The sequence below is a fragment of the Oxyura jamaicensis genome, chromosome 11 (genome assembly GCF_011077185.1).
Source record: "Oxyura jamaicensis isolate SHBP4307 breed ruddy duck chromosome 11, BPBGC_Ojam_1.0, whole genome shotgun sequence".
Taxonomy (NCBI): Eukaryota; Metazoa; Chordata; class Aves; order Anseriformes; family Anatidae; genus Oxyura; species Oxyura jamaicensis.
The window spans coordinates 402,448-424,648 of record NC_048903.1 but is presented as its reverse complement, the minus strand read 5'-3'; the positions used below and the strand labels follow the sequence as shown (position 1 = coordinate 424,648).

The 22,201-nt window shown below is 43.8% G+C and overlaps 1 protein-coding gene across 3 annotated transcripts in view; it reads left to right on the top strand.

Moving 5' to 3' along the window:
- The window catches only part of RANBP10 (RAN binding protein 10), a 69,569-nt gene that overhangs the window by 23,468 nt on the left and 23,900 nt on the right, over positions 1 to 22,201 (top strand). For all 3 annotated transcript variants that reach the window (XM_035337017.1, XM_035337016.1, XM_035337018.1), the window contains one exon: positions 19,940 to 20,107. In XM_035337017.1, the coding sequence (XP_035192908.1) occupies positions 19,940 to 20,107 (168 nt within the window). The remainder of the gene's footprint in view (positions 1 to 19,939; positions 20,108 to 22,201) is intronic.

Genomic DNA, 22,201 nt, shown 5'->3' with positions numbered 1-22,201 from the left:
TGTGTATTCAGAGACTGGAACCTACTTATTAGAAAGCTTTTTTTCTTCCTTAAATCCTCCAATTGAAAATAGAACTGTGGTGCAGCAAAATCCCTGACTATTCTGTAAGCAAAATATATGATTCCATAGCTCAGTTATAAATTTCTGAAAAGTTTCTATGGTTATGTTTCTGAAATTCTGCTGAGACTGGAGAAAAAGAAAACAAGACAAAGACAGCCAGGATCTGGGGATGATTTCAGAGACAAGTCAGTTTTCTGATGCACGTTACTTTAATTGTAAATCTACTGCTGAATTGTGTAATGGAACATCTACGTTGTCTTCTTACTGAAGAGGATCATGGGGATCTTGGGGTGCACAAAGGAGCATTTGGGACCATTTGCATTGATAAATAAATTTGAAATTGTTGAGACTAATGGCATTATTGTATTAGTTCAATTAAAAATTTCAGCAGTGAAATAATATGCATTGTAACCACTCGTGATCATAGAAACATAGAATATCCTGAGTTGGGAGGGACTGACAGGGATCATCAAGTCCAACTCCTGGGTCCACACAAGACGACCAAACAATCAGACCCTCCGTTGGAAAGCAGCATCCAAACGTTCTGGAACTCTGGCAGCTCAGAGCTGTGACCACTGCCATGCGGAGCCTGTTCCAGTGCCTCACCACCTCTTGGTGAAGAACCTTTTCCTAACACCCAGCCTGAACCTCCCCTGATGCAGCTCCACGCCACTGATGTTTGAGTAACAAATGTCAGTGTAGCATGTGGGCTGTTCATAAATCACAGCCATGTCTGATAGCTACAGTCAGCCTTCCCTTTGCCTGGTACCACTTTGATCATGTTTGATCTACCTTGGGAGTTTGCTTTTGGCCACAGCCAGCAGTTGTTGGTCTGACTTGGGCACAGACTTGACCTGCTTTTTTTTTCCTCTGGTAACTTCTGACCTGCCCACAGAGGTGGATTAGTCTCCAACTTTAGAGATATTTAGGCCTCTGCTGGACATGGCCTTCCTTGATCAACATGATCTAATGAGACCCGCTTTGAACAGCAATTGGACTGGATGTCTTTTGAAGGTCCCTTCCCTCTTTAGTTATTCCATGCTTTCATGATAACTCTCAGGAATTCTCATTTGGGAAATGTTCTCATTTTGGGAGAACAGTTTCAATGAGAACCATTATTAAAGGCTTAAAGAATTTGTACCTTACTGCAAACTGTACTTGTTAATAGTTTTTATCGGATCTAGTGTCTGTACCAGTGGAGGGAAAATTATGGTGACAAGTCTTTATCCCTCAGAACTAGACCAGGGAAGGAGGAAGGCAGGACACTTCCAGTTTTTTCAAGTGATCGTTGGCTGCAGATAGGTGGGGAATGCCTAGATCAAGTTGTTTCTTGATCAAGTTTGTTTCTTTTCCTTTTTTTTTTTTTCCCTTCAGGGACTGAAAATTAACCGAGCCACTTCTGTTAAATGTCTCTAAAGCCTAAGAGCTACAAGAGCTGTTTTTTTATGGGTGATTTGAATCAAAGTGCCTGTATACTTCTATTATTTCTAGGGTGTATGTGGTGAATGTGGAATTCTTTTGTCTGAGCTTAAAAAAAAAAATCAAGTTGAGACTTCAGATGGTGCTTATTTAGCTTAGCAGTGAACTGTACACATCTGATCCTATGACCCTGGTGGGTTTTTCTGATCACATGCAGATTATGCTTCCAAGAGGGATTCTGCACACGTAGTTAGGTCAATCTCCTGTCATCTGCGTGAAATGCAGTGCATGGTTCTGTGTTAGATCTCAGTAATTGTCTTCCTGGCTTTTGGAGAATGAGTCCAATGATTTCATTTTTACAGTGTGCTGCTCAAATAAATGAAGTTAGAAACATGTATCAGGCTTAGCTGTTATCAAGTCCCTCTGCAGAGTAAGTGAGAGCTCACAAAGAAGTGATAGGCTTGAAGTCTTGACTTGGCTTCACATCAAAATGTAATTTGAACTTTTTGTGACTTGAAATCCTGCCAAGTTTGTCTCCTTAGACCCTTTCTTAAGTCACTTCTGTTTTAACAGATTAATTTTTGCTAGGCATACTGGCAGGGCAGTGTGTGACTGCTACAAGTTCAGGAGACCAAAACCTGGTATGGAAGTTGGTCCTGGGTTCTGTCTCAAACTCTTTCCCCCTGAGAACAAACACTTCAGTTCCAGTTCCAAGTCAGGACATTTGTGCTTTATGCCAAGTTTATTTTGGCTTCAGCACAGCTTGGTGCTGATGGGGGTAGTGTTGAGCGTTCTCTGAAAGTTGGAAGTGTGGCTGGGGCAACCTGAGCATTCCCTTAAGCTACCCGTCTGTGCATTGGAAACGGAGACTGCTTTCAAAAGGAGACTGTCTGCCCCTGCTCTGCTCAAAGGCTGCTGTAGGCTGTGCTCTGAAATTCAATTATCAGCCCTGAAATTAGTGTTGTTTTTTTTAATTCAAGTGGCATTTTTCTGACCCTGATGTGTCTTGATGATTTAAAAAAATAAAATAAAATTAAAGACATTTAGAACATTCAGTAAGTGTTCTGCTGTAAAACAGTGGCTTTCATTGGAATGTCTGCTCACTTCTTTTCCCCAGATTCATTTTTTTTCTCATGCGCATTCAGCATTTTGGTATCTGAGGATGAAATTATATGTTACAGCTGAACTGATCTAACTCATTGCCTCCAAAGGAGAGAAGCTCAACACTCCCTTTTCCCTACGCCCAGCTGCACAGCCCACCTTCTTCCCTTGTGCAAGCTCTTCGCTCTGGCACTTGTCACATCCTTTGCCAAGCCAATCTAGCTTTCAGGCCTGGCAGAACCTTGCTTGCTTGTCTGCTGTGCTGAGGTTCTGGCAGGCTGCTCTCTTCAGAATTCATGGAGCATCCTAAATGTCACATAAGAAATGTCCTTTTTTTCCCCCCTCCGTTTAGGAAATTTTTCTGAATCCAGGTGAAAATGTGTCTGTGGTTTGCTGCAGACGTAACCTAACCTTCATACAATGGAGAAAATAGGTGTTCCCATCTTTAACATGGATGAGACATGCACGTTGGAGGTCAGTGTCCCGTGCACGGGGTGTTCTCTGTTGGTTCAAGACCTTCATACTGTGGAGGGACAGCAGTTCATTTGTTCCTGCTCTTTGAGGGTAACCCAGCAGGAACACGGGGTCAGCAGGAGAGGGAAGGAGGGGTGATTCTCTAGGGTAGCTGTAAGGTCTTAATTCAGCCTAAGATGTTGTGAAACCATACCCTTAGGCATGCCCTGCTCCACTTTGTTAAACAGTACAGATAGGATCTGACCAATCACTTTTAGAGACTTTAAACACCCTCTGGTTAATAACTGACTTGCCCTCCTATGCAGCATTGCACACGTAGAACGGAGTGCCAGCTTTTTCTCACTATTGGTTTGGTTTATGGAGCTTTGATTATTTTTCTCCTCACTTATAAATTCAAAAACATTGCTTGGCTTATTCACTGCTGGTCTCCTTCAAACTCCTTATTAGAAGAACAAGCTTTCAATTTCAAGAATGCTTTACAGGCTTGAGTGGTGTGCAGTCAGGTAAAGCAGCATAATTTGGTGTACAAAAACCTGCTGCATGCTGGGTTTGGTTTGTGGGACTGTAATGCCCTAAGCCACATCAGCAACAACAGAAGTAATATGTCCAGCTGTCCTGTGCCTCTTTCAGCAAACGGTCCTTATGAACGGCCTGTTCCTACAGACACGTAAATAAAATAAAAATGAGCACTGGGAATTAAATCTTCCCCATGCTCCCTTCCTCTGCAGAAGCCCTCAGTTCACCTCCATAAACCACAAACCTGATGAACGGCTTTCCATTTTAACTTTGTTTGGAGATCCCTTGGTTTGCTTTACCTTCATCATTTGCTAAGAGGTTTATGTTGACATTTGTAGATAGGACTTTATTTCTTTGCAGACTGTCTTGCGTGTTATCAGAAGAGATGTAGTAGGAGCAAAGCTATTGAGGAGCCTGTTGTCTGCCTGTTCCTTTCTCTGGGATGAAAGAGGTATTGGCTTCTCCCCTAGGGATGTTTGCAAGGATTTTTCGGGCACCTGTGCTGCCTTCAGAGGGGCGCTGACGAAGGGGAGGCTGGACAGATGTTTTGTTGCAGGAACTGGTGAGAAACTAATGGACCTGAGCTTGTTGAGCCTGAAGAAGAGGCTTAGAACAGACCTAGGAGCAGCCTTTCACTGCTGAAAGCAGCCTTTCACCCTTGAGCCCTGAAGGGACCTTAAAGAACACAGACCCAGACTGTTCTCAGAGGTGCATAGTGAAGGGACAAGAAGCAACGGGCACCAGTTGCAGGAAAGGAAATTCTCATGGGAAGTTTTTTTTTTTTTTTTTTTTTTTAAATAATAATAATAATAAAATTCCGTGTCAGAGTTCGGTGTGGACTACCAGAGAGGCTCCATCTTCGGAGACTTTCAAACCTCAGTTGTACAGTGCTGTGAGAAACCTGATATAACTTAAAAATTGTGCCTGCTATGAGCAGGGTGTTTGGCTAGAGAGCTCCCGAGGTTCCTTCTAGCTATTTTTTCCTCTGATGGCCGTGGCATCCATATACTCCAAATGTGTCTTAAGAACTTTCTTCTTTCTATCGGCTTTGCTTTCGGTCATCGCTTTCTGCAACTCCAATGACAAATCTGTACAAAGAAAACTTAGTTCCAGGTAGATGTAATTTACGTTAGGTAAATGTAAGAATTACAGAAGATGAGACTTCAGCAGGTCTTCTGATCTGAAACCAGTTCAGTTATGCATCAGTTCTGCCTGACAGGTGTATGTTTAAACCAGTCATTCAGTATCGTCATGGCCACTTCTTCCAACACCATCCTTGTGCTGGAAAGCTTTTCCCGGTGACTGAGCTAAATATCCCGTGTAGTGTAAGTCCATTACTTGTAGATCACGTGGAGGTGGAGAATAATTAATTCCTTGCCTATTAGCAGCTGTATTTGTGAATATTTCTGTCACTGCTTTCTGGCCTCTCTAAGCCCTAATCCCTGGCTCTTCACTCTGTTCCTGTTTATCATTTTTTTTTTTTTTGATTTATGACAACTTTTTGACCTTCTATGAATTTTATCTGCTGGATGGATCACAATCACCAGTTTCTTTGTCCCTGTAGTAAAATAAAACATTAAAATTCAGAGCAATTCAGCAAGCATCTCTTAACCCACACAGCAAAGATGAAGAAAAATCCCTGCCAAGCTTCCAAGATCTCTTAAGGCTTGGACAGAAAAAGGGGAAGGGGACAGGAGAAAGCTAGTTGGTTAACTGGGAACAGAAGAACCCTGTGCATTGGCTTCTGGAGCAACCAGAAAAGCCTTGAAGAATGGGTTTAAATATATGAACAGTATATGGCAAACAAATAGTGATTCAGCGTGCTTTCAAATCCTCCAGGCTAAACCAGCGTTTTGGATACCCAGCTTGATTTTTCTATCTTTAGAAGTAATTTCTGTTAAATTTATTTAAAGATTTATGCAGCTGATCAAGCTCTGTCTTAAAATATATTATGGTATATGTTTTGCTGCAAAGCTCTTCTAGAATCTATCCTTAAAAATAGTTGACCAAAATGGTACATGGGGTTTTCATATGATATCTTAGCAAAGTCTTACACAATGGTACTCACACTTTGCTGTCTCTTTGGTAAATTTATACCTTCCATAGCACGTCCTGGGACTGCACTGCATTTCTTACCCTGTTGGTTTATGAGCCTCCTCCAGTCCAGAGATGTGTTCCTCTTCCTCCACTGTTTCCAATACAGGAAGAGTTGTTATTCTCTAACAAGTTAAATGCTATTACAGTTGTATTAGGTATTCAGTATTAGGGTATTACCACGGAGTTTATGGGATAAAAGCCTGCACTACTGAACTTGTAGTTTCTTATAATGCTTCTCTGACATTGTCAAAAGTAAATATTGTTCTACTCTATTTGCTGTGTTGAACAATCTTTTGCTTTTTAGATATAATTTTAATTATGTTGCAGTTTGTAGATGTATTTGAGGGCAGACGTGTGGGGAAAAAGATGAGAAACCAGCGGCAAAGCAGGCGGCTGACAGTCTAGAGTCCATGTGTCAAGGCTGAGCACGCAGGTTGCTTTTCCTTCAGTGCACATCTGTTTGAGGGAAAGGTATGCATGCTCTGCCTCTGGAGTGTGTAGGGACTTTGGAGCACCATGGGGAAACGTGAATTTTGTTCCTCTCCTCTATTATTATCCATAAGGAAGGCTTAATCCTGTAAAGAAGCATGGAAATACTCAATTTACCTCTGCCTTGACCCCTGTTTGGTTCTTAGCTGCCATCGTGGCTCTTCATGGAGAGCTTACACCATCGAGGTCTCTAGTTAAACCACTCAAATTATTCAAGAATGGATGAAGGAGGCCTTGTGAATTCTTAAAAGGGGTCTGAGTATTTACTTTCACCAGATCATTGCTTATAGTTCCATTTTCTTGCCTGTTTTCCTTGTATTTTCTGCTTTTTATTGAGTACTCTTCAGGACTGAGCACCATAGAAACCTTGGAGTAGTTTGATAGAGTGTTAGGGTAGAAGTGGGTACTTAAGTAATTCAATCGAAGTGGTGACAAATTCTATACGTTGTTCAATATTCAATGTGTTTTGTGGCAACGTGAATCTGTTATTTCTGATAGATGGATAGCTGCGATACCATCTATGCTGTGTCCTGCCGGAGGTATTTAGTGCGGATTTAGAGCAGCGTGTAGCCCAGCTCTGCTTGCCACTCTGTTTAAACTTTTCCTCTTGCTAGCTGTGAGGAGATCGGACTTCTCAGGAAATCTAGCCTGTTTGTTTGAGACCAGGTTGAACAGTGCCCAGTTCTTCATTTTGCCATGTGATTTGCATTTAGGTAACTACCACACGTAAGGAATTTCATAAAGCCACCGCTTATTTAGTACCTGCATTAAATTAGAGGATGGGGACTCGTCTTTGTATGTCAAGTTAAGGAACGTGTAGGGTTGGAGTAAACAACAGACAGATGTGCATTCCCCCAAAACTGCTCAAGGAAGCACCCCCGGGACCTCGTTACATCCGCACTCCTTTGGCTGACTGTGCCAGTTCCTAACCACAAACATGCTTACGCTTCTGGCACCCTCTCATTTGTGCTAGCAAACCAGTTGGCAGGGTACAAGAGAACTGGATCGTGTAATTGGGTTAACAATAACGTATGGGGGGCACTGCTTGGTTTTAGGGTTAGCATTAGCTTGGATCTGTCCTGTGACGCAGTTGATCATGGAGGCAGTGCAAGTTGAAACAGCTCTGTGAAACTTTCTTCTAAAGAAATGTGTCGGTAGCAGTGCTGACTGGCTGCATCTCTTTAATTTTTCATCTGCCTCTGCCTTTTTTCAAGGTGTTTGAAGATTGTGGCTGGGTAATTCAGTAATTAGGAAGATAGTTGAACTTGGCTGGATATTTTTTTGCACTGAACTTTGTCTTGTTCAGTCATGTAGCAAAGAAGTGAAAACAAACAGCGATGAACTCATATGCTTGTCGTGCTGTAACTTATCAGCTTCTTTCAGGTCCAGAGGATGAGGGGACTGAAGGTTTGGGAAGATGCTGAGCTCTGGTGACACACCAAAGCAGGCAGTGATGTGCGTGGACTTGTCGTGGTTATCAATGTCTTAGTGGAGTGCAGTGGGACGAGAAGATCTGCGCTGATTGCCGTGGCGGTAGTGGAGGAGGGTGCCTGCAATCAAAGGACAGTGACTTCTTCCGCGGCAGTCCTGATGTGGAGGAGTGCAACGGCAGTCTGAAGTAGAGGCCAACAGAAGCTCATTTGCAATTAATCAGGGAGGAAGCTGTGAAGGGCTCCAAACTGGGGGGATGTGAGAGAGGGAAGCCGAGAGAGCCTCTGACCCGAGGTGGCTGTAGGAGGGACGGCAGCCTGAGCGCCCCTGTCCTGCTCCCCCGGCAGATGTAGATGTAGATGTATTTTGAGCAAGATGCACTCCCTGGAGCATCTAGGGGTAAAACCCCTCTAAATGCAGGTTACCTGGGAGCAATTAGAAATGCCAATCATCTGATACTGAGTAGGAGCTGAGGGGAAAAAGCATCCTGAGAACTGCTCTGGAAACTTTGCCCTGGTAGCCTTGTTGCTGGTAGCTTAATTGGGTTTTGACCTGAAAAAGTAATTTTGTCTTCGACATCTGAAGAGGTGACTGGTATGTTTAGAAATTGCAGTTATTTGTAATGCATAATTGAAGAAACAAGAGTGAAGTGGGTCAGTGTGTCAGTCCAACAGTTAGCGATCCTTTGGTATAGGGTGAACTTTTGGAAGGATCTCATCTGGACAAGTGCAAATTACTGTACAGCTTAGAAGAGTGGTGGATGTTAAACACACGCTGCCAAGAAAAAGAAACACATTACAGTAGGTTTGAGATGTTTGACCTTTGTAAGTGGAGCCTTCTTGAATTTGTCTACATGAATATTATTTTGGAGCTGGGGTCTATTTTTGAAGTGAATTTCTTGGTTCTCAATACCTGCTGTGCTTTGATTTACATCTTCAGTTGTGCTACCCTGGTTTCTAATAAACAGAACTGAGAGGTGCACTCCAGGATCACAGCTCGTGCACTCCAGCCACTAATAACCATTCAAGGCTAAGTAATATGAGGTAGCCATCCTTTTTTTTTTTTTTTTTTTAAAAAAAAAAAAAGGCTCAGAGTGGGGATATAGTGTCCTAAGAGTGGTTGAAGCCGATTCCTTCTTTCTCCAGATCTTCTCTTCTTGGGCCGTACCGTGTGCTATTTTCAAGGTAGCTTTTCATTTTTAAGTCCACTGAGGAAACAGATGAGAAATTTGTACTTCTTAGAATAAAACAAAAGGATTTCATTTGAACTTCAGTTTTTAGACATTTTTAGTGTGAGAATACTTCTCATATGGAATCAATTCCATGCGTTCAGTGTATGTGAAATTTCATCATTGAAAAGTAATCTGAGAAATGCCCATTTTCTGTTTATTTATAGTGCTTCCTTTATAGCCTTCACTCTCAATTCTGTGTGTGAGTGGTGCCTGACCAAATTTTAAATGCGCCTTGAGTGCCCTGGTGCACATGTTGAAGAATCCTGAAATGATCTCCCAGTTTCTCTGTCACTGCTTAACTCATCTTCACCTTGTTTTCTCTTCCTGGTGCTACTCTCTGCAGTAAACGCTCTTTAAAAAGGTTATTCTTTCTCAAGAGAGTGTTCTTTATTTAATAAATAAAAAGACTCTGCATATCTTTGAGAATATTGTGTTTAGTGATTCATGTATCCACTACCCATGGAGGTCTGCCAAGCCCCACCTCATGCTCAGTCATATTCTTTTCATCCCACATAAGCTTTCTCGCTTTGCAGTCGGTTTTCTCAGATCTTAGTCTGTGTGTTGAGGTCATCTGAACTTTTACGAAATTATAGCTTGAATATTGAAATGGATTTGATGAGTGAACACACAGCAAATGCATGTCCCATCCTCAGCTCCCCTGTTCTTCTAGAAGAACTGGAATTTCGGTTCTCCGCACCCATCAATTATACTCTTCCCATAGCAGTGGTGGGCTTTCTGACTGTTTGGATTTGCAAGATCTAAATTTTGGAGGTATTCAACATTAAGACTTCCTGAGATGTAATTAAAACGATTAACTGGGTGTACGGTGTGGGGTCACGCTGTGGTACGGGAGGGGAACGTTGTGGACTGAATTTGTGTATGAGGGTGGCTGTGGTGGTTTCATTGTAAAATGCACAATGAGTTGTGAGGATCGGTATTTTAGATTAGTGTGGTGTTAGTGCATTTAAATAACCTGAGCTCAGATTAGCCGTTCCTTCAAAGTGTCGATAGTTCCTTGAAATCAGTAATTGCAGGGAAAGATTTCCAATCTTTAGGAGCGTTGTAGCATTTATTTTTCCTGACACTGAATTGTCTGGGTGCAGTGTCCTGCAAGTGCCTGGCCTCTTTGGGGAAGTAGCTTTCATGGAGCCTCACAGAGGCTGTAGCTCATGTCTTGTTTACCCATAAACAGCACTGGAAAAAGACCTTGATGTATATGACACGTGATGGGGGGAGATTTGCAGGGGCATAGCAGAGTTTTTGTCTGTGGGTCAGGTTCTATATATTTCAGTTGTGGATAGGATAGGATAGTTTCTTTTCCAGTGCCCAGCAGTGTAGGAAGTTTGAGCTATCCTTTTGGGCAGATCCTTAACCAAATTTCCTAGCAAATGCGCAGGGACTGCAGGAAATACACAAATTAATGTGTTAGTTTGTGTACCATTCCCTTTTTCTTTCCAACAGGTTTGAGTTTTTGGAATTGTGCTACTGGAGTGTGTAGGATCTTTATAATGGATAGACTCACGTAATTCTTATAATCTTGTTGAGAACCAGCAAAATAAGAAAACCTGTTTTCCCTTGAATTCAAGATTAGACTTCTGCTTTCCATGTAGTTCAGATGAAGCATTTCTTCCACAGTTAATTTCCAGAAGTGCAGGTTCGCAGTTGCTAGCCACGATGCTGAACAAGCAGTTATATTTGTGTGCGTACCTGGAAACCTGCAATTTCTTTCTCTTTCCCCACGGCTGCCCCTATATAGCAGCACCCTAAGCCTCTGTCCCCATGCCCTCCCGTGCTCTGCTTGTTAGGTGTGCCCCACATAAGCAGGTTATCTTGCACATAGCTGGATGCAGCTTTTTTAGGTGGGACTTGTTTTAAAACATGAACCTTCTGCAAGGAGCTGATACTGGGCAAGTCAGCACAGCATGGAGGAGGTGGACAGATATCACAGTACTGCACAGTACTTGCTGCAGGGTGACACCGTGGCGGCAATGATCATGTCCTCAAATGGAGTCAGACCTGGTGCCTTCCTATCAGCTGTGTTCAGAGCTGGAGGTAACAAAAACACCACCCAAACCACAGAGTCAAGGTCAATAACCTTCTGAATTTAGGTTAAATTTAATCTCATGCTTTATTTATGGCTATTTACCTGAAAATTAGGATTGTGTAAAATAAAAGTTACTGCCTTTTGCCCCTTCAGACTGACTTTAGTTCACTTCTACTTGTATTGATTGCCCCATATGTGGCCAGAGTAACTTCTGACAGGTCATCAGTAGGGTGATGTCCTACTTTTCTTTCTTTACTGCCCCTCCTTTTTTTCTTTGGTCTTTTAGTTTAGACTAACTTCTGGGCACATGGACTTCAGGTTTGGATGTGAGGGGGTAGACCAAAATCCAGGCTTCCAGTAACCATGCTTCACCCTTAAATATTTGGAAATATTAACCCCTGAAGTGGTCAGGCAGTTGAACTAGATGGTCTTCGAAGGTCCCTTCCAACTGAACTATTCTACTTCTGTTCTATTCTGACATTATTCCAGCTGAACAGAAACATGAATCTGTGTTTCAAGGTGGGAGCACTGGACTCAGAAGATGAATCAAAGAAAGTGTTTCCACTGGCTAATAAGTGCTGAGGAATTAGTGTGGATGAGTTACAAGGGACGTTTTTTCACATGCCTTTACCTGATTCTTAATGGGTGGCATACTTGCATATCCTGAAAAATTGAAAGGTGTGGGTAATATAAGGAAGAAATCCCTCACTATGAGGGTGGTGAGGCACTGGCACAGGCTGCCCAGAGAAGCTGTGGACGCCCCATCCCTGAAAGTTCTCCATGCCAGGTTGGATGGGGCTTGGAGCAACCTGGTTTGATGGGAGGTGTCCCTGCCCATGGACTAGATGATCATTAAGGTCCTTCCCAACCCAAACCATGCTGTGATTCTATGATAATATGGGACCCGCAGGGTACTCTGAGAAAGATTGTGCTGTGGCACTGTGGTCTCTGTAAGTATCCAGCTTGGATCCAGCTGGTGTTGTCGTACTCATTTCAGCAGGAATGAATACGGTCCTCTTGTCCAGGGCAGGGGGTTGTGGGTGTCCTGCACTTCACACACAGAATCACGCAGAGAATGGCTGAGGTTGGAAGGGACCTCTGGAGATCATCTGGTCCAACCCCCCTGCCAAGCAGGATCACCTAGAGCAAGCACAGGATGGCATCCAGGTGGGTTTTGAGTATATCCAGAGAAGGCAACTCCACAACCTCTCCGGGCAACCTGTGCCAGTGCTCTGTTGCCCTCATAATAAAAAAGTGTTTTTTCATATTCATCTGGAACTTCCTCTGCTTCAGTTTGTGCCTGTTGCCTCTCATCCTGTCACTGGGAACCACTGAAAGAGTCTGGCCCCATCCCCTTGACACCCTGCCTTCAGATATTTACACACATTGGTAAGACCCCCTCTACAACTTCTCCAAGCTGAACAGGCCCAGCTCACTCAGCCTCTCCTCATATGAGAGACTCTCCAGTCCCCTCAGCATCTCAGTAAGTCCTTTGCTGGACTCGCTCTCCACTAGTTCAATCCGTTTCTCCATGCTCCGATTGCTGGAAGGGCCTGTTAGCTCCGGTGCAGCGTCAATGCCAAGGCCCAGCGCAAGTTTAGTGCTGCACCCTTCCTTGCCTAATTAGTCCTCTCGACTTTAGACCTGGGAGGGATGTGTTCTAAAACCTTCGAAGATGCCTGGCCTTCAGCTTTGCTAGCTCGTATCGTAATTCTTGGGCATGGGCTGGCCCCCTGTAGAGGCTCTGCGCTCTTTCCTCATGTGACCTCTTCCCCAGAAATGCTCGAGTATACCCGACCGGTATGCCTGAGCCTGCCTCTGCGCGGAGCTTTCTTTCCTGCCGCACCTTGTGTTTTGTGCTGTGTGAAACCAGACTTGCTGAAGCTGAGCTGATCTGGCATCGCGTAGAGGGGCTTTTGATGCCAATAACCCGGACTGCGTCTCCGGCTGTAGCACAGAGTATGGACAGTCCAGATACCCTAGCCACAGGTAACAGCTGACTAGCAACGTAGAAACAGCAAATGTAGCGTAATCGTAATCAGGAATTAATTAACTGCACTTTCTTTTGCTGTAGTTAATTTAAAGACAGGACATCTATAGGCCCTTTTTAAACAGTACTGCTTTTTTTTTCAGACAACAAAAATCTTTATTGTGGCTGTGCTTATTATTATGGCCTTTTAGATAAAAGATAACATCAGCATAAACCTACATTTCACTACAACCTTAAACTAATAGATAAATATGGTCCTCCTCAGAAAACCTTGTTGCTTTACGTTAATTATGTGGAAAGTATTTAAGGAACCTCTGCTTATAATCTAGAAGAACTTGTTCCAACCCCTTACGGTCATGAAACATGCTTCTGATGGGAGTTCTCAACAAAGTTTTGTGTTTATAGAAGTATTTTTGTTCATCATTTTCTTACCTCGCTAAATACCTTTTTAGGGAATGTTTTTATAGTAACTGGGTTCTAGCCCCCTGCATTCCGTAATGAGCTCTAACGTTGCTTTTGGCTGAATCATGTAACTGCCCTGCCTCTGTGTCTCTGTAGAATGGCTTTTGCCCATTAGCATTCAAGCTTTTTCTGAAGGTGTCTTAATATTTCATAAAGGTGCTCTTGCCCATCAGCTAAAAGTTGGCATATGAATGTAAATGTGAATTATTTAGTACACTGAGATTTGAAGCCTGTGTATGTGATAAAAGCTTTTGCATCCAACTTGTTCTTTGCCCCTGCCACTTAATAAATCAACGGCAAAACTCAACGTTTTTCCTCTCTGTCCTACATTGTTTTGCACCCCTGGCCTGTGCACTTCCCCCCCACCTCCCAGCATGGGGTGTCAGGGAAAATATAGATGTAAAAGTACAGTGGTGACCTGGTTGTGTTAGAGAGCTTTTTGAGCCTCGCCTGTGTAGATAAACCAGCTTGTCCTGTAGTTGTGCTTTAATTATCTTGTCTTCTTTACAAGGCAATAAATGGCTTGTAATATGCCTTGACCTCTTGAAGACTAGATTGTATTCTGATTCTGGCAGAAGATGTTCAGTCTCTTGCAGTTCTCTGATCCATCAACTTGTAGCATCAGGAAGGCTTATTCACTTAATGAAGCAGGATTTAATCTTGATCACCATGTTCTGTGGTGAGCGGCGTGCTAAGTAATAGTAAAATGTGTTCGTTAACGAGTCTGTGGGGGCAGGTGGAACAGACTTTTCTTGTTGACTAGGTATTGCCCATGTTGCAGCCATCCAGAGGCTTCTGGTTTTGTTTTTTCTCTTTGTGAGTCAATGGGTAGTGTCATTTTATATAATTAAGCATAGACTGTGTTTTGATGCTTTTTGAAGCCTAGTTAATATCTAGTGGCTGTTGGATGGTAGGAGTTGACGATCTGGTCTACAAATTGCCATGCCACATCAATGTTGTTAAAAAAAGAAAGTTTATGTTGTAACTTTGTGCCTGTGTACGCTGTGATGGACTGGGCAGTTTATCATCCACATTTGTAACCCCCAAAGTCATTTGCAGGCCTTTTTACCTGTCCATCTTAGACTCTTTTTGAGCTTTGGGTCACTTGGTTCTTTCCTTGCTCTCTGTTCAAGTGAGATAGATCTCGTCCTCTTCTCGTCCTCTTGTCGTCCTCTTCTCTTCCCCCTCCCTTCTTTTTTCCTTTGGATACTTGCCACAGTTAGGCCTTCTGCCATTAAGATTTGGTTTTATCTTTGTCTCTCGTGTAGTTGCAAGTGAAAATACTTCATTCAAAACCACAGAATAGTCTCTGAGCCAAACGTACAGCCAGCCCTGCCAAAAACCTTACGCTCGTTGATTAACATCATCTGGTGTTGCCCTGCAGAGGCCAAACTCGGCTTGGATGAATCTGCTGGGCGCTGGGGTGAGCAGGAGGCCACTGCTCAGCAGGCCCTCGTTGGGAGCACGTGCAGCAGTGTGTCGCGCTGCACCACTACCTGTACATAATTCAGTGTGAAACTGAGAAAACCATGAGACCTGACCACATCCAGTCCCTGTCTTGAGAGGTTTGTCCTCAACGGGGTGAAGTGGTTTCACTGTCCATGTATGCGTTGATCCCACAGTTGGGGCATCTCCTTCATTTGAAGCCCTTTTGCCACCTTGCAGAAGGGGAAGCTGTTACACAAAGGGAGGTGTACGGGTAAAAAGTTGGGCTGTTACTAGCTAGGACTATTCTATTTCCTAGGTGCCCCTAGGTAAGTGGGTTTGGGGAACATCTTTTTTTCCCCTGACATTTTCTGGGCAGATGTCCAGGCCCTTGAAGTTCTGCCAGGCGGGTGCTTTACTACGCTGAGCACGCTGCTCCCTGGGCCTGTTCCTGTCCTGCAGCTGGTGTTGGGACTGTGCCTCCCTTCACATGCGCCAGCTGGACAGTTCCATGCCAGCACCATGCCTCCCATGTTTCCAGCATCCCAAATCTATAACGTGAGTTGCTGTGGCCACTGATCACCCATTTTTGTAGTCCAGATATTGAAACACAAGGATGTGTTGCAACAGTAGTAGGTGTTTTGATTCTGAAGGGTGGTTAAATGAAGTGCTGATGAGGGTGTTCAGAAATGGCGTGGAAGACGTGGTGGAGCAGTGAGGAGACAGTTTGTTGAGGATACTGAGGTACTGCGGGCAGTAATGTGAAAGGTGTTGGAGAGGAGCCGAAGGTACAACCTGCCGAGGCTGAGCGTGCAGGTGGTGAGGTGGCAGGTGAGAACCAGCACAGAGAACATCATCACTTCACAGACAAGAGTGATGATGCGTTTTGGACTCATCGCGACCCTTTAGCTTACAATAGCTTCATTGAAACATCAGTGGTAAAAACGATTATAAAGGGGAAAATGCTAGGATTAACTCGCAGAGGACTGGGGAACATTACAGAAAACCAGTATTGCCCACTTCCCTTGTCTGTGCTGCACCTTCATCTCCGTTCTGAAAGCAGCCCAATCAGTCTGGAAAAGGTTCAGGTGATGATGGTCAGAAATGCAGGGAATAGCTAAATAAGCAAGGACTCAGCAGTCTGGAAAAAGGGATGATGATGGGGGATTTTGTAGAAGCCTAAATAATTATGTAAGTTCTGGAGCTATTGAATATCTGTGTTCCTATGTTCTCCAGAACTGAGCAAGAACTACAGGGTATGAAATCCAAATAGTGGGAGGCAGGTTTTCCCACTGCTTCCAGCTACACTTGGAAACTCCTTGTTGCAGACTTCTGTGGATGATGTGAATATTTATGTGTAGTTACAGAAGGACTGGAGAGTTTCAGGGAAAGAAAATCTTTTGAGGAACACTAGATAAGCAGAATCTCCTACTGGCTCAGTACATGTCTGTGCTGCAGGTGGTCAGAAAGCAGCAACGCTTTTCAGTAAGAGCATGATAGCTGCGTGCCCTGTGTTTAGGCTGTCTTATAGGCAACAAAGTCGTGAGCAGGATACTTACCTAGATGGACCCAATATCCCGTATGGCCATTCTTTTTAAGAACATGCAGATAAAATCTCATCTCTGCCTGCTGGTCACAACGGTAGTTTCTGGAGATACTTCAGCGAAGCGGTACAAAGGTTAAGCTGTCCAGAGGATTTGCAGACTTAAATGTGGGAAGGGCACCTGGGAAGTCTGATTCAGCCCTTACAAAAGTATTAGATGTGTAAAAAAAAGAAGTTCTCGAGTAACTCTAGGCGTGAGCAGTGTAGTAGGAGCCCAAGAAAAGACTGTCATATCATAGACCTATTACTAGGTGGCGATAGTAAATTGTTAATGATGCAGAAGAGCCCCAAGTTTTCAGCAAGTATTCTGGAGAGAAGTTGGAGGGTGTATTTGTAAAATGCATGCGATGAGTTATTTCTCACTCTGCTGGTAATCAGAGATAATGCCAAATGTCTTGTTCAGGAGATGCTATTTTAACCAACAGGCCCAGATAACTTTGGCCTAGAAGTGTTAGAAGTGCTGATTGTTATTTTTAGTTTAGAGTACAAGGAGATTCCAGGAGAGTGGCTGAAGTTTGCCAGTGCTGGAGTGACCTGTGTGCTGTTACCCTGACGTTGATTCTAGAAAGCATTTTAGAAATACTGTCACGTTATTTGCTTAATAAATAACTAAAGGTTAGGTGTGTAATTAATGCCACTTAAGTTCATGGCAAGTACAGTAAGTTCTTTCAGGTAAGTCTGACTTTTTCTTTTTGGGATGGCCATGGAGATTTGGTAAGGCTGACAGCCTACATTAAATGCACTTAGTATTGTGTTAGGTCCAGAATCAGCGCTACACAGCATCTGAGTTGAAGAAGTTAATCCTCTATATCGTTACCAAAGTGATGAATGGATGAGATTTTCTTAACTGATAGTATTATTATTGATTATCAGTAGAGAGTCTTCTTCAAAACAAGCTTTTTCCCATGTGCTGTTGTGATACATAGCAATTTTGACGCTGCCCTCAAAGCCTTTGTTCAGTGACTTCTCAGTGCAGTTCATCTACCCTCGGTGGTGCAGCAAATACTGATTTTACCCAGCACAAGTTCTGTAGGAGCAGATTTTTTCTTCCAGTAGTGGTCATCCATAGGTATTGGAGCACCAAGATCTGTGTTATTAAACGAAATCTCTAGTGTTTGCATTAGCACACGTCTTCTGCAGCATGGTTCTCACAGCTGGGCGCGCTGTTGCATGTCTCATGTTAGCCTTACCTACTGCCTAGCATGGGTGTGTAATCGTCTGACTACTTAAATGTAGCTGGTGCAAAGCTGTACGCGGGAGGGTTCTGCTTGTATTTGGCTTGTATTAGTAAGTAGCTGAGGAGATAAAGTGGTCAGTTATCAGCTGAAGTTCCCAAACAGTTTCATTAAAGAGGTTGGGAATTTACACACAAGTAACAGGTCCGTGTCTCAGGAGACTAAAGTAACGGATCAGCCATGGCAGCCTGTCACAGGCCAGCAGCAGAGGGAATAAAGGGGACAGTGGAAAGGAGCCACGTTAATATTTCAGTGATATTTTTGCTGGAAGGAGTCTTGCCGGTGGAATGTCGACAACAAACTCTGGAGCCTCTATCACACCCTCCTTTGTTTTTGGCAAACCATTTTGGCATCACTGCTGAGCTTGCCGAGGGTGCTGTGTGTGCTGCTGTCCCTGCCCTTTATGCAGACACGAGGCAGGACGGGTGCTGGTGTCAGCAGCGTGGTTGGAGCCGGGCCGAGGGCAGCCAGAGCCTACTGTTGGGACACCTCAGTCTGTTTCTACAGATGTGTGGGATTTAAGAGAAGGAATTACTCACCCTTTCTATGAATTGCTGGGAGTCCTTCACAACTTTCACTCCCAAACTTTGCCCTGAGGTCCATGTTTCAGTCTTGCTCCATTCCCTGACTTTGGCAGTCCTGTGGTGTGGTGCAATAAGCAGGGGGCCTTGGGAACGCACTTAATGTTTCACATTTTTCTGAGAAACCATGAGCATGTGGATCCTCTGGGGGTAAGACCCCTGAGTGCAAGTAGCTGAGCACTGTTTTACGGGATTTAATTTCCAGTGCACTCATGCTGTTGTCAGGTTTGCATGAAAGTCACGGCTGGCATGAGTGCTCCAGCCCACCTTCACAGGTAGCTGCTCCTCTCTGCGGTACTAAAGCTTTCCTCGCCTTACTGCAGGATGTGTGCTTTTTGCTTTTCACCCCATGGAGATGGTCATGGTCATTCCAATTCTCCTGCAGTCCGTTTGCCCACAACATTGCTCCATATTTAACAGATTCTGCACTTGTTATCAACCCACTCACAGGTTGTGTAGGGGCAGTAGATGGTCAAAGCTCCTTCTTTCACTTCTGCTTCAGTTTGGCACAGTCTGCCTAAGGATCCAACTGTATCCACTTAAACCATGGGTGGTGGTTATCATGGTGTGTCTATCTCAGATCTTTTCATACAAGTACATCTCTCTGCCAGCTACAGCTTTGATTGTGGAGGCCATAGGAACGCTCTAAAGAGCTGCAGAAGATCCTGATTCCTCTTGAAGTCATACGATAAAACAGAGTATGCCACACTTTCTTTACACTGTAAGAGAACTGTTCCTCATGACTCAATGCCTGCCTTAGCTGGTCTCCTAAGAGAGGAGCTACCAGCCATCTCGGGCAGTGGTGGCAGCTGAGCTTGGCACGCCTGGCTCAGCAGGTCGAGGTGGCACCTGCAGGGTTGCTCTGTGGCCACGGCGGTGGGAGACACATCGCCCCTCTTCTGCAGGAGGGAAACGAGCGGCTGTAAAAGAGAAGACCTGTGTGTTGCCTGAAGAACACTACAGCGTTTAAAGGACGGCTTAATCGCTCTTCTTCGCAGTAGTTAGCAGTTATAGCGGGCATTTCCAAATGTAAGAATTTACAGCAGAATTGGAATAGAACAGAACAAAGTAGGGAATGCAGAATGATGGAATTACTGCTAGGTGTAGATGAGAGCAAGTGCTGCAATCACCAAACCCAGCTTTAACGCTTCACACAGTATTACTGGCAGGAGAAATAAAAGATAATGTTAGAATTGACCATTTTGAAAATTGCCAATTGACATTTAAGGGATATGTTTAAGCTGTCCCACAGAATGGGACCTGTTACTGCTAAGGGGAGCACAGAAATCAGTTTAAACTATTAGAAGTGAAACATAAATGTGCGTATGCAAATGTGGCCTCCAGCCTATCACCTGTGAGCAGAACTTACAAAGCTGCAGTTGGCTGAGAATGATTTTATTAAATCCTTTGGCTGGCAGATTCTGTTACTGGAAACACAGATGTTTTACAAAGAGGAGTTCGTTTCACAACTTGCAAGACAAAACAGAAACAAGCTTTTAATATTTTTTAAATGAAAAAAATCTCTGTCCTATGAAAATGACTTTGTGAATCTATTTTCGTTATTTCTCATAGATAACAAATGAGGTTAAAGTACAGATGACGTGTTGTATTGACAAACATTTATTTGTTTTTGGTTACTGGTGTGTGAAAATGAGCATTGGAATGAATCAGGAGTGGCAATCAACATTTCAAATTTCCCACCAACAAAGCTGTTTCATGAAAGATGACGATGTTCTTCTAATCTGGCTTCATTGTTGACCTGCTCTCTTGTCTTTCTGCAGGATGGGATAAACATTCTTATGGGTACCATGGTGACGATGGGCACTCCTTCTGTTCCTCGGGCACAGGACAGCCCTATGGCCCTACGTTCACAACTGGAGATGTGATTGGTTGCTGTGTCAACCTGATCAACAATACCTGCTTCTACACAAAAAATGGCCACAGTTTAGGTGAGTAAAGAAAGTCCTTCTCAGGAGAAGGATGCTTCTGCCCGGCTCTCACTGTTTACTCTAATACTTTGCATGTGTTGCAACTTTTGTTCCATGTTTGTGGGTAAGGTTTAAAAAACTGGAGAGAAAAAGAGCCCTCTGCAGCAGTCAGGAGTTGTAAGTTGGCTCAAAGGCATAAATACTTCCAGCATGCAAAACGGTTTCTGTGCTGCTCAACTTAAGTAGGTTAGGATTGTATCCCCAGCTTCTGCTCCTTTCTTCTGCTACTGCACAGCTTGTGGGAGGTTGGATAAGACAGCTGATGGCAGAGCAACAGGGAAATAAAGAAGTGGGAACTCTGGTACGTTATTCAACTAACTGCAAAGCCACAGTTATCAGTGGCTTGTGCATCTGTAAGCCTTAATACTTTGCTCTAAGTATTCCCAAAGCTAGACATGAATTCTGCACAAGTACTCTTATTTAAGCACCGACAATAATTTGGTTCATTTCACCATCATCCCAGTAGTTCTTCTAAAGTTAAGGACTTCAGGATTTTGCCTAAAGGAATTTCACAGATGTTTTCCAGGCATCCAGTGTATCTGATTTTTCTAAAATAGAAAGTTGTGGCCATTTTTGCCTAAAATATCTTTACTTTGGATGACATATTCTCCACCCTGGAAAAATTCTTGTAAATTCTTTTGTTGCATAAGACATGCAGTAAATTTTGATAACTTCATCTCACTTTCTGCACTGAAATTCATTTGGTTTGGCAGGGGGCAAGCAGTCCTTTCCTTTGCTTCTCCTTGCTGTATCAAGTATACTTTGTTGAATTCATGGTGAAGAAGCTGGTAGAAAAACACCCCCGTGAGAACAGCTATCAGAACAGAAGTTGTTTGAGTGACTGGCTGAGCTGAGGAAAAGAGTGGGACTGGAGCACGGTGTGTGCCTAGAGAGTGCATAATTTCTGGTGGTGAGCTCTTGGTGAGAAAAGTACTGGGCTCCCTGCTGCAAGAGAGAGATTGAGCTACTGGATAGGGTCCAGCCAAAAGCCACAAAGATGCTGAAAGGACCGGAGCATCTCTGCTATGAGGAGGGGCTGAGAAAGCTGGGACTGCTCAGCCTGGAGAAGATGAAGCTTGGGGAGATCTCATCAACATCTGTCAATACCTGAAGGGAGGACAAAGTCAGGCTATGTATTGCCAGTGGTGCCCAGTGCCAGGGCAAGAAGCAATGGGCACAACCTGGAGCACAGAACTCTCCCTCTGAACATCAGGAAGCACTTCTGTGCTGTGCAGGCAATGGAGCACTGGCACAGGCTGCCCAGAAGTTGTTGAGTTCTCATCCTTGGAGATCTTCAGAAGCTGTCTGGACTTGGTCCTGGGCACAGGCTCTGGGTGGCCCTGCTGGAGCAGAGGGATTGGACCAGATGGATCCAGAGGTCCCTGCTGACCATAACCAGTCTGTGATTCTGTGGAAGCAGCAGGCGATCTCAGAGTTACATCAGAGATACGGATCTGAGGTGTGGGGCTGTTCCCCCTCAATCTCCAGAAGAACCCTTCCTGTGAGGCAGACTGAGAAAGGCTCACGCAGACATACCTTCTTTCAGAAAATTGTTTTCAATTTTCCTCTGATTTCATACCAACCGTTTGTTGATTTTTAGGGGATGATTGCCTAGAAATGAGGCATGTTGCTTCCCAGAAGCATTCTGGGTCGAGTCTGTAGCATTGCATTCAGGAGCTAGTCCCGATGCCTTGCTACAGGTCGAGGTCTCCATCCCTGAATGGAAAAAAAATCTCTGAGCATCCTTTGTGACTTGTTTTTAACATTCTGAGACTAGGAATGGAGTACCTGATCAGAAGCCTGCTGGGCAGTTGCTCAGAGTTAAGAATGTTTCTTTAGGAATATGATTTAGCTTCTCTTTTGAATTAATAGCTGTTTATTGGCCAGGCTGTGGTACTGCTGGGGTGACTTCTAGTGAAGGCTTCAGGCTTACTACCCAGTGAGACCAGTCACTAGTGTGGTGAGGAGCCGTTTGTAGTCTGTAAGTATTAATTCATTGCCTGGATTTCTAAGAGCTGGGTTATTCTAAATTTAACTCATAATCTGTGGATATTG